General features: G+C 39.5%; 1 protein-coding gene across 2 annotated transcripts in view; it reads right to left on the bottom strand.

The window, feature by feature from the left end:
• Window positions 1–12,587, bottom strand: part of LOC108502259 (protein-methionine sulfoxide oxidase MICAL2-like) — a 150,074-nt gene that overhangs the window by 60,106 nt on the left and 77,381 nt on the right. Inside the window, exons 17-23 of one of the 2 annotated variants that reach the window (XM_017825000.1) lie at window positions 12,338–12,450; window positions 8,144–8,215; window positions 7,433–7,582; window positions 6,176–6,280; window positions 4,729–4,941; window positions 4,408–4,509; window positions 3,675–3,806 (exon numbers count right to left, since the gene is read on the bottom strand). In XM_017825000.1, coding sequence (XP_017680489.1) covers window positions 3,675–3,806; window positions 4,408–4,509; window positions 4,729–4,941; window positions 6,176–6,280; window positions 7,433–7,582; window positions 8,144–8,215; window positions 12,338–12,450 — 887 coding nt within the window. Of the gene's footprint in view, window positions 1–3,674; window positions 3,807–4,407; window positions 4,510–4,728; window positions 4,948–6,175; window positions 6,281–7,432; window positions 7,583–8,143; window positions 8,216–12,337; window positions 12,451–12,587 lie in introns of both variants that reach the window. The other variant, XM_017825001.1, reaches the window with a different exon arrangement.

The following is a 12,587-nucleotide window of genomic DNA, read 5'->3' as shown; positions in this document are numbered from 1 at the left end:
CAAGCCCTGCTTACTGCTCATAATTAGAGTCACATCACTGAAAGGAAGTAGTTGGTACAAACTCTGCAGGGAGCAAAGCCTATTGATTGCAAAAACTTCATAGTTCTTACATCATACTGTGTGGATTCAATCATGCAAAGCTCAGATGAACAGTTTTCTGAAGGTCAATCCAGCTTTAAACAGAGAACAGGAATGACCAAAGCCCAGCCTGTAATATAACATATGATAATTCATAATTCTAGCTATGTGAATTTTGACAGGTGATTAAAGCTAGAAGGTAGTTTTGATTATTACTGGCATCTTGCATACGGAAGTTAATTCTTACTAAGTCATAATGACTGTATGTCTTCAAAGAAGCAATATGGTCCCATAGCCCCCTTTTCAAGTGTTCCTTTCAGGCCTTAGACTTAATAACAGGTTTCTGTAATGAGACAGTATGATTTCGTAGCCACGGTTTTCAATAACTACGCCACCCAAACTAATAGTGTTCCAATGAAAATGCAGCAGGTGCAATGACTGGTAACAACCTCAGTACTCCCTTGAAATTAAAATGATGGTACAAACTATTTAAAGGATGGGAGGGTGCTGATATTTATATGTCATGTATCATGAAGTCTTATAAAACTCAAGACCTCTATTATCTTCTGCTTTTCTGCTGGGAAGAAGCAGAAACACTGGGAGTGACACAAGCAAGCTCTTCCTTTGACTTATCAATCCCCAAACATTTTCTCATACTGAAATCTAGACTTACCTAGTGATAGCTCTCAGAACAGAGACCAGAAATACAAATTCTGAGTCCTACAATCTCCTCTCCAAGATAACACAAACACAGGTAGTTACTGGTACATATTCACAGCAGAAGCCCAAACATATTGTTAAAATATCACACAGAGCACTTGAAAATGCATGCTGTGCATCAGAAATATTTTTCAATTTTTTTTATATAGCACCTCACATTTAGTCAGTGTTTATATTTTAGCAGTGTGATAAAATTTTCATAAATCTGAAAGTTCTGAAAAGTGAGCAATCTTTACAGATAAAACACAAACAAAACCATGTGACCATGGAAGGGCATGGCCAGATGGCTTGTTATGAAGTCAAGGCTGCAGCAGGGTGGCACATTGGCACCCCCTGCTCCAAAACTTGTCCTGCTGCAGTCTGCAGGTCTTCCCCAGCATCCTGTTCCTCTCTATTCAAGGGTCCCCTATCCCCATTCCCCGAGCCTGACCTACATCTCTCTTCCCATGGTGACTGTTTATCATCCCTTACTGTGCTGAAGGCGGGCACAGAGGGCAGGCAACCTCCCCTTCCCTGCAAACTCTTAGTTACCCCTGTGGCAAGGACAGCACCAACAGTATCACTTGTACTCACTGGCACCTGGTAAGAAAAGTCACAGGGGTTTACCTAGGGGGCAATCCATCCTGCCTTGGGGTTCATTTGGATCAGCTTCCTATTGCCACATCTGCCTCAAACGGGAGGAGAAAAAGTTTAGCTGATCATTATCAGACCTGCTATTTTAAAATTCTCCAATACGCCATCCAAAATGCACCACATTTACACATAAGAGATGCACACAGTGCAAATGAGGACTTGGGCCTGCGCAACCTATGGAGCTGCATATGCAGGCATCAAGATGTTCATGCATGTAGATCTGCCAAAGAATAAATGTAATCCTACTTAACCAGTCAAATATTTACCAATGAGATGAACATATATATTTACTGTGCTAGTGACAAAACTAGATTTTCTTGCTTCAGCTGTGCTGCCTTCTGCTAGTAGCCCTAGAGAGAGCATTTTTCAGTTGAAGTAAACTCAGCCCGAGTGAAATCAAGTCACAGAGAACTCTTGCTACACCATTTAAATACAATGGTAAACTCATAAAAGGCTGTGAGTGCACTTCAAACAAAATGCAGTTTTTAAAACACCCAAAAAGGATTGGTCAGGCCAAATGTTCTCCAAGAAAACACATTAAAATCCCAATTATTGTCACAGAGTTTCCATGTGATTAAGAGCCTAGCTCTCATATTTTTTCAGGTTTTTCAGATAGCTTGGGTTTGGTTTGTTTGTTTGGATTTTTGGTTGGTTGGTTTTTATTTTGTTTATTTGTTGTTTGGGGGGGAAGAGTTATTTGGTGGGTTTTTTTGTCTTTTTGCAGAGTCACAATAGCTCTCCAAATCCAACAAGCATCAGACCTCTATTTTGGAAACCATTACTTAGCTTAAAACCCATCACGTGCTATACCACTTAGGTCATAAAAAGTAAGAGGTAAATCCAGGCAAAGGAATTATTTTGAAGCTGAAGGGAATTAGAGATTATTGCTGTAAGTCACCTGCTGAGCTTGCAGTGTCCTTGAAGGGCTGTCTGGCCTCTATTTCCCTGGGGAATGAGAGCCAGGCAGTCATTTCAACACAGCTCTATCTCAGCCGAGGAATGTGCCCTTTGCAAACTGCAAGTCAGCTCAGTATCTACCTGCTCAGTTACTGCTGAGGCTGTGAGCCTGATTTCCAACCAGCATCAACAACAAGGTGTAAAAATAACCTAAAAAGATCTAGAGCAATTCCACTATATGACCCTGCCAGACACCCACCAGATGGGAAAATACCTTCAGCTGTGGCTTACCTGAAGTTGGGCAATACTCATGATACTTATGAATTCTTATTTCATAAAAGTGCAGCTACTTAAATGCAGCAAAAGCTGGTAGAGGAGGCAGCTTTGCTCCTCCTCACAGCAAACGGAGGTGGCACCCGATTTTGCTGAAGAGCACTTGGGTCATGTGCCAGGCAGCAGAGCCCCAGCACCTGCACCGGTCACAGCAGTCACCTTCAATACTTCTGGAAACTTGATGTCTCCACCTTTATTTCCACACCAACCCTACTCAATACTACAATGCTCCCAGACTGCTGCTACATAGTAAGTGGTCAAAGGAAAGGAAACCTGGGCCTTTACCTGCCCTGAAAAGCTGAAAAAGGTCAAAATTCATTCAATCAAAATCCTTCTAAAACAAAGGTTGTTAGAAGCCAATGTCATGTTAACTTCCACAGCCCATTCACATCAAGCATAAGTAGAAAGAACTGAGGATCTCTTCCATTCAGAGTATGCACGTTTCCTTTGCTGTTTCAAAGAACTGTATTTTAACAATGAACATGCAGAAGCAAGTTTAAAGTACAAATAATTAAACAAACAACAATAAAATGCTTGTATTGGTAAGTGCTCATACAATGCTAAGGCATGGCCTCTAGTTAAAATAACCATTACCGTGCAGGTTCTCCACTAGAGACCAGATAGATATTCTTATGAAAAGAAACACAAATACCACCCAAGAACAACTAACCAACCCCACAGCATCCAGTTTGCTTTACCATGCAAAGATCTTTCTCCAGCATGGTCTGTGGTACTATCCAACAACAGATCATTTAAAATAAGCAGCAATGCAAAATTTTCAGGATTGAAGCAAAAACCCATTAACTATTTGCTTTGTTCTTCAGCTTTTACCTGAGCTATTTCTGCTGATGACATTTCTCTTACAAACATGCAGAATTAACAAGAGTAAATGAAGTGAAGTTTGATTTAAATGTGAATTACAACCTAGAGAACAGATTTGCTGGCAGCACCTTCCATCCAAGCAGCTTTAGCACAAGTTTGGATTTAACAGGAAAAATCTGTTAATAGAGTACCTGTCGAGAAGGAACAGCAGAGGAAGCTGAACCGACAGATGATGAAGCAGCAGCAGCAGCTGAATGATGAGATGGAGGGCAAGAGGGAGTTGGGGGCTGAGAATGGGGTAAGCCTTTAGTGGGTAGCTTATTCTGTGTAAAGCAGAAACAGGAGAGTTATCCAAGAGACAGTGACATTAGCAACGGTTAAGTTCACAGTCATGCATCAAAGAAACTATAAAGGTAACAACTATAGTTCTGTTCTTCTATTTCTGCACAGTGAGGACCCATGGAAATCATCATGGCACCTTCATAGTAAACAACATTATTGTACTCAACTTTTTTATCAAAGTATTCACAGTGGGATGTAAGGTAAGGTAGAGCTGGGAGAAAGCATAAGGAAACACAGGAAAAGCCAGAGTGCACTAATTAAGCACTGCTGCTCACCAACTGATTAGAAATTGAGCTACCAGGGTGTGCTTAAGCATAAGACATAGGTTATTTTAACACATTTCTCTCCTGCTGAAGTATTCTGACTAGTTTTACGATTTAGATTGTATTTTACCTCAGTTAAATTATGCAATAATATTTAAACAATGCTTTTTTACAAGTTTCAGTGGAATCCACATTACTTTTCAGATTCACACAAAATGGAAAGAAAGTTAAAACCAAAACCATTGCAAATTTTTCCATCCATGAATTCTTACAAGTCTTCTAGCTCAGCATTTCTTCAGGTGCAAAACTTAATATTCACCTTTGGAAACTCCATGTATCCAAACATTGAGGCAAGATGTGCTGCTTTCTCTTTAATATTCTTTTTATGGAATTCCCTATTTGCTATAGTCTGAGCTCTTTTCTGCAGTGACAGCCAGGGAAGGAAAGCCAAGAAAAGAAAGAGAGATTTCAGTTAATGCCACATATATCAACAGAATATAGCGAGTTTGTAGAAAGACTTCTTATTGCCTTAATATAAGCTAAAGTCAACAGAGAAAAAGCCAGTATAGCCAGCAAAAACACAGTATACAGGTTATCAAATGCAGTTAAGAGACAGAAAGGAAAAGAAGTTGCTTGTCACCTGTTTCATTTTTTCCTCCAGGTGCTGAAGACGCTCAAGCACTCCAGAAAGTACAAATGCAGCAGAACAGGCAGATGCGAGATTTTCAGAGGTTTCTGACAGACTGGGCTGGGTATCTGGTTTTTGTACAGTCTTTGCTCTCCTGGCCATATGATCAGAACCATTGAAAGACTGTTTGGGTTCCCTGACCTCGTGTTCACTCCTAGCTACCACCTGAAACTGGGAAACACTTGAAGTGAAAAAAAATCTGCTTTCTGCATCACCATGCAGTATATGCAGCTTTTTAGGATGCTTCTGAAAGCGCAGCACAGGCATGCACAGAACTAGAAATAAAGTGTTCTCACATCACTCTTTGCACACTTTCTACTGCAGCTCTGATGCTTGTGCACATGCACCAAAATAAATCAGTCCCACGTATTTTATGTAGGATATCCTTCTCCAGGTTTGTGTTAGTTTTTGTGAATAACCCAGACAGCACCAGTGCAGAAGATGAAACTACATCTCCTTCTAGGGTTTATAGAAAAGGTATTGGGTTGGTTTTTGTAGCATCACATCTGCCTGAGACTAAGCTTAAAATCAAATTATAAGAATACCAACAGTAGTTCTTGCCATAGTTCTAAATCTAGTCTGGCTCAAGTCAAGCTACAATGTATTTCAGAATTAAGGCATTTTCTGAGGAGTTCAGAACAGGTCTCTGAATTTGAATTTTAATATAAAGTAGCTCCTGATCTGTGGATTTCCACATGCAATACAGATCTCATTTCACTACTCTTGAAATACCACTACAGGATGTTGACTTCCATTTAAAACTAATGTAAAGTGAGCATCAATTCTGTTTGAGATGAGTTTGCTGTCACTGAAAGTAGTAAAAGAAAAATTTAGACTATGTCTTCAAAAATTTGCCCCATGTATATGATGCTGCAGAAGAGCTTTCAGCAGAAATTCTTATCACAAACTCCACTTAAAGGAATAAAAAACTTGGCCATCGATATCAGCTTTTCAAGGCTCAAGCTTTCATCTTAGACATTTTTGCCAGGTTCCTCAGGCTGGAACACTCGCTTTGCCTTATCATTACAACAGCCCAAAGCATTGAGTACATGCACAGACAAATTTTCAGGTACTGCTGTAGTCTTCCCACACATTAAATGTAGCTATGTAATTACATTTATACAATTTGAAGTCTAAATGTGGTAACACAGAAATCAACACTTATGTTTTTAGGGTGGTTTCCACACTTTCAAATAGTTTTCTCATCTGGTCAAGCAGGTGTAAAATAGCCTTAAAACTTTTAATGTGGTTTTCACAGTTCTCAGCTAAATATATCTGTTAACTATGCAGACTACAGACAAATACTGTTTTGTCTATCTTGTAGTTACACAATAACACTGAGTTACCAGCAGGAAGACAAATGGTGTGTTTGTCAGGTGTTACCCATATGAGTTCCTACCTGCCTTTTTGGTTGAGGTGGAAGAAGACTTGGATCCACAGGTTTAGCAAAGCGAGGATTAGCAGGAGGGTCAGAAGCAAGCAGGGCTGGTCTATCTATTACCTCCTTGTAAAGCGTTTTTAAAGTTGTAAAGACAGAGTGAAGAGAAAAAAAAAGGAAGACAGTAAATAGGATTCAAAGACCTTTTGAGGCAGAAAGAAATAAAAGTTGCTTTAAAAGGCACATTATTATGGAGCTTAACAACACATTTTGCAAATTTTTGTCACCCGCCCATTTTATTAGTCTCTTCTACCAAAGATATACTTAAAATTGAGCCCATTCAGTGTTCTTTAGGACAGTTCATTATTAAAAGCAACACATCGAGGCTTCCTTCACCATGGCCAAGCAAATCTCTGGCCACATACACACAAAGCTCAGGGTATTGCCAAGTAGTCAGGTAGAGTGCAAACAACAGTGGTTCACAGATTGAGAAAGTCACTGGACATCTCTAGAGCCTACACTACTGGAGGACTTAAATATTTACATAAGCAAATGGATCCAAGCACAAAGAATTAAGAAAGAGGCCGTCCTTGTCAGAATCTCAACACCTTGCTCACCCCTTCTTTCAGATCTTTCAGGTGACAGATCCAAACTCAGCTGATTCAGATCATTTCTGGCCAAAGTGTGGTTTTGAGCTTCTCACCCCTACCTCGGCAGCACAGGATTATTTTTAAAACACCACGAGTCACACTAAAAACAAACCATGAAAATGCTGTGGAATGCACAAATACATTTCATTTTGCCTACTTTAGGAATGGAAACAGCAGCCAGACACATGTTGCAAAAGATTAGGTTCCCTTCTTACACTTCCTAAATTTTCCACAAAGAAAGACACCACTGGATATGTAGTGTCCTTTATTCACAGGATATAGGAAAAAAGTCACCTGCAATACCATTTGCAGCCAGTTTAGACTTCCAAACAACACAGAAGTCCTACAGGCTGACTTACATGAGATTTCTGGACATTGCAATTTCACTGCACTTTTCAATATAACAGATCCATTACATTAATATGCATTAGTCAATCTATATTAGTCATACTTGTTCTCCAAGTATTGAGAGAAATACTTTTCATTTGCATAAAGTATTAAAAAAGGCAACCCACTTCAAACAGGTAACAGATTCTTTTTTTTTTCTCCTTGGAAATCTGCATCACCCTCACAAGGAGGGACTGTGGTTTAATTTCAGAGATTACTTTCATGTTCATCTATGACCTACCTGTCTCCGCAAAATCGTGTTTGAAGTACTCTCTTCAAACTTTGCCAACAGCTGAGTTGCCATTGATTTAACTTTGTTCTGGTTCATTCCTTCTCTGCCATTACTCTGTGCTTTCCCAGCATTTGTCCCTTGGCTTGAAAAGCTCGAAGTCTGCAAGAAAACAAAAAACTATGTTTTTCTTGGGTTTCTTACAACACTCATGAAGAGAGAGAAAGAGATAATATCCTTATCAGCCAAGAGTAAAAGGAAATACAGTCTACAGTATACTAAAAATGACACTGTTTAGTATGTAAAAGTCACCAAAAAATATTTTCTTTGGTCCCAGAGTACAGTAAAAAGGAACATTAATCAGTGCTGCTATTGATAAAACAGTCAGAAAGGTAACTAATCAGAGAGGGGTTAGAAACCAAGCTGCAATGCAAACTCCTGAAACAAAAATTTGTCTAAATAACTGAGTTAGGAAAAGGAAAAAACCCCAATATCTCATGTGTCCTTGTGTCAGAATGAAAACTAGTGCAATTTAGTTAATGCTCTCCTCCATATCAAATGATTTAGTGCACACCACAGTAAATTCAAGGTTTTAGGGGAGAGGCTTTCTGTTCCTGCCAAACTTGAGAAGACCTGGCCCTGTCCCCCTCAACTCCTGCTGCTTCCTCAGCTCTGGTGCTCATCAAGGAGCTGGGATATGAATGGACCCCACGGAACACCAACCTCCTCAAAGACACCAAGGAGACCTTTCCGACGTCTCTTGTTAGTCTCGTTTTCTTCCGTTTTCCCTTCAACCTGAAAGGGTAAAGCCAAAACAAGTTCCATGGATTACTGCAGGAGTTACTGAGTTTACCCCAGCAGTTCCTCCCAGGATAACAAGTTTCATAACCAGGCAGGGGAGGCCTGGCCCCTGTTAAACCAGGCACACACGGGTGAGCAGTGCCAGCCTTTGGGGGATCGCTCCTCGCCCAGCGGGCCCTCATGGCAGGTATCAGGTATGTAAAAACTGTCCCACAACCCCTCACTAGGAGCTCTCATTGGACTCCAGTGGGGGAGAACACATGCCTGAACACTTTGTTGAACACAGGCTCCATAACTCTGGTGTTTACCTTTTCCTCTTTTCAGTACTGAATAGTTTATAATTCAAAAAGCACTTACACATCCTTGACGAAAAAGGTACTACAGCATCAGTTATTCTGGGAATTTTTCTCTAGACTACACTGCTTTCCAAAAAAGTAACAAAATCCAGGAACCCCTCACTTTTTCCCTATAGTCCCCACATTTCTCTTAACCCAACTATCTGCATGCAGATAGCACAGTCTTATTTTCTTTTTGGAGCAGTTGCTGTCTGCCTTAGAGGTCTGTCTCCCTTGTAAGGTTCACCTCCCTAACTATGGCTGAACAGTACAGTACTTAAGTAACCAAAGTGACTTCTGTGCTTGAGCTATGCACATATTTAATTATTTTACTCAATTAGAGATTACACAAATCAATAATACTTCATACTCAGTCTGGCTGAACTTGAAAAATAGTCAATGCTTAGAAATTTATATTGCTTCTTGTTAAATTGAGTCTCAAAGATTTGGTACAAAAAGTTATACTTTAGGAACAATAAATCATATTCCACTGATTTGCATTTGCCCACACTGTAACTTAGTGATTACTCAATCAACTTAAAAAAAACTGAAAAGGAATAAAGAGAGCAAGATCAAAAAACACAACCTTTCTCTTTACATATACACTGTTTGTAATAAATCATTATGCAGTGACTAGAAGTAATCCCAAACAACTTCTGGGCAAACACCAAGAGAATCAGATGACAGTATTTTGATTACTTTGTGTGCTTTGGTACACTGTCTTTCAGGCACCAGCTCTCAGCAACCCAGCTTTACACTACCTACAGTCATCAGTTCACAAAAGAGTGAACAACAGAATAGCATAATGTATTCTGCATAATAGCCTGTACCACATAAAAGCAGAATTTGCCTGAGTGAATGGAGCAAACAAGATCCTGCCTTTCAAAAATCTTACATAAAGGACTCGCATTAACATATTTACAAAGAAGTGAAAGACAAAGCAATTTAATTGCCGAGCAAGACTCCAAAAGGACTGTGCTCTGTATTGTGTAAACACCTTCATTCGTTTATTAGTCTGGAGCACAGGAAATCTCAGTTCCTCTCCAGCCCGGCTGACACTCGGAGGAGAATGGAAAACATGATCCAGCTCAGCACAGGCTGCCAGAACAGCTACACCAGCTCCAGGCTCCACTTCCTGGTCTCCCACAGCCTGCACCCAGATAAGAAACCCACTTCCAGCCAAATAAAAGGACAAACTAGATGCTGTGGAAAGTTCAGTAAGCAACATTGTGCTCTCCTACAGCCTGAATAGAACATATACTATATATATCTAATGGATAATGTTCAGCACCACCTTTTGCAGGGGAAAGAACCATAAAACTGAAGCCACAGTCAAACTCTTGACTCAAGAAGTTGCTTTCCAAGGAGCTTTATTTCCCAGGTAGTTTCAGACAGTTCTGGCACTCAAGTCTCTGTCCTAACCCAAGTACCCTGACCCATCCTGCTTGGTTTCACACCCTAACCGTGACAGAGCTGCAAAACCTCCTACAAAATGTCTTGTCAGCCTTGCTCCCCAGGCTGATTTGGGAAATATCACTTCCACTTCTCATTGTTAACAAGCCCCTGTAGTGGGAAACCAGAGGGGCCCGTCAAGCAAATCACCTCGTGCTTTCATGTGCAGCCAAGAACTGCAGCTCTGCTGTGACAGAAGGCTTATTTCATGATGGGAGGTTAGTCAGAGGCTGCATGGCTTAGTAATGGAAAGCTCTCCCCACTGCTGAAAGTCTATTTATTTCTGCAAATAACTCATGGAAAAACAACAACACTGTGGTCATGAAAGAGGTTTTCTTTCCAAATAAGTCACCCACAAGAAAAAGCAAATGTTATTTTGCCTGTTTGGTTTCTCACTGCTTGGTTATCTGAGAAACATGTCACTTGGGTTTGTGTGTATGTGGGTGACAGGGAAAAATTATTTCCTAACAGGGATGTACGACACTACCAGGAAATTGTGTGTCCACAGGTTTTGAAAATGTGTTTATGGAGAGAAAATATTCAAGACAAAAGTCAGTCTAGGAAATATCTCGAAATTCCGGAGTAGTTCTCCGGGTGAAAAAATAGAAATCACATTTCTACAAGATGACAGCAACAAATTTAGAAAGCAATGTATTTAAATACTGAGGAATGCAGTACATACATGTACATCTGAACGTTTACTAGGACACTGAATTCCAAAAGAAGGAGGAAATGCATACTTTCCCAGGTGAAACTTAAGGGTCTATCAATAGGTGTAAATGAAGCAATACAGTTAAAAACCACCAAAACAAACAAAAAAACCCCAAAAACCAAAGACCCCAAAACAAAAAATTCACAAACAAGAACAACCAGAGAAAGAACTTGAGAATCATTGTAGTCAATACAAGGTTTTTAGCTAGCCCAGGAAACTCAAAACCTGGAACAGTTTTGCATTAATATCTGTGTTTTGGAAACATGCAGAAGTTAACTTCCTTTTGGTGGAGGAGTCCATGCTGTTCTCTACTTTGTGCTGCTCCTCTAGACCAGCTGGACTTGAGGTACTGCTGCCTCTGAGCTGGGCTGTGCAGACACTCCCACTTAAGCTGAAGTTAAAATGAAGATAGGCTTGGCTGTGAAAGCAAATCCCTTAAGGTCTCCTTTAAGAAGACAACTGAGCTAAGGAAGAGGCAGAAGGTGAAACTGTTTATTACTAACTAATTTTATTAGGACTCCCCTAAAATTAAATCATATAAAACTTCTGAAGCTATAATCCATTCAAAGACACAGACAATTCTCTCACTGCATGTAGTCCCATTTCAGAGAGTATTAACTCAGGTCTCCATAATCCTTCAAGGTTCTGGAGTCTTTAATCATAGCATGTATGGGCATGGATGTTTCTTATAATACAGGGACATAACAGAGCATGCCAATAAATTTTTATTAATAAGTGACCAAGAGAGAAAAGTACACAGGTATGACTAAGAGATCATTATCTCAGAGCCACACTAGTCGACCTGCCCACTGTTGCAGGTGACTTCTGAAAGAGTTGAAAGTTTCACTTCAGAACCTTGAAATAGCATCCACAAAGTGCTTAAATCACTGCTTTTGTTAAAAAACAGCACTCCCTCCCAACCTAGTATACCAGTGATTATTTGAACTGATATATAACAGAATGGCCGTATATTTAGGAATACAGAGCTACAGTACTGTCTTTCTTAAAGGTAGAAACAGCCTAGGAAAATTCCAGACTTTCCCATCTCAAAAAAAACCAACAAACCCAAAGCCCCTAAACAAAACAAAAAAACCCCCAACCAACAACTTTGTATCTAGCATTGCACAAAACCTCCTAAAAGCAACTTTTGAAAATTCTCCAAAAATAAAATATGTCAATAGGCATAAGGGAGCTGAGATCTCAAATACTTCAAGTTGAAAACAGCAACTCAAACACACCAAATAAAACATCATCCTCCTCTCACTTCTACCAGCAACAAACATTGGTGTTAACAATGGATATGAATTCTCCCCAAGTACATCCAAACTCTCACTGAGATTCAAAATTTTGCATTTACAGAGGAAGCTTAACTGGGACCATTATTAATGCTTCAGCCATTTCACACTGACAAGGCTTCAGTTTTATCCTTACAAACATCATAATGACTGAGTGTGCACGTGTGTTTTGAATACCGTGAAATCTTACTCAAAAAAATCTCAATTTACAGGTCTTTTAATAGTAGTATACATATAAACCCCTTATTTCTGAGCCTGACAGCTTACTTTCATCTTTTCAACAAAGAATAATTTATAGAGCAACTCTCCCTTTACAACTTACCTTTGGTACTCGTTTTCTTGGTAAAGTTAAATTTAAATAATTATTAGAGAGGGAGCTTGATGATTTTTCTGAACCAAGATCATTATTTTCTCCATTTTGCTTCTCACCAGCATCTGTTCAAAAAACAACATTATTTACTTAGATTTATTTTTAAGTTATTTTGATTAAGCCAAAACTTTCCAGTTGAGTGCTAGTAGCAATTATATATAAGAAACACAGGCAAATAAAAGTAAATGTGTACAACGTAGGG

Source organism: Lepidothrix coronata, unplaced genomic scaffold, assembly GCF_001604755.1.
Source record: "Lepidothrix coronata isolate B3197 unplaced genomic scaffold, Lepidothrix_coronata-1.0 Scaffold115, whole genome shotgun sequence".
NCBI classification, from domain to species: Eukaryota; Metazoa; Chordata; class Aves; order Passeriformes; family Pipridae; genus Lepidothrix; species Lepidothrix coronata.
The sequence above is the reverse complement of the archived record's forward strand: the minus strand, read 5'-3'. Positions and strand labels throughout refer to the sequence as shown.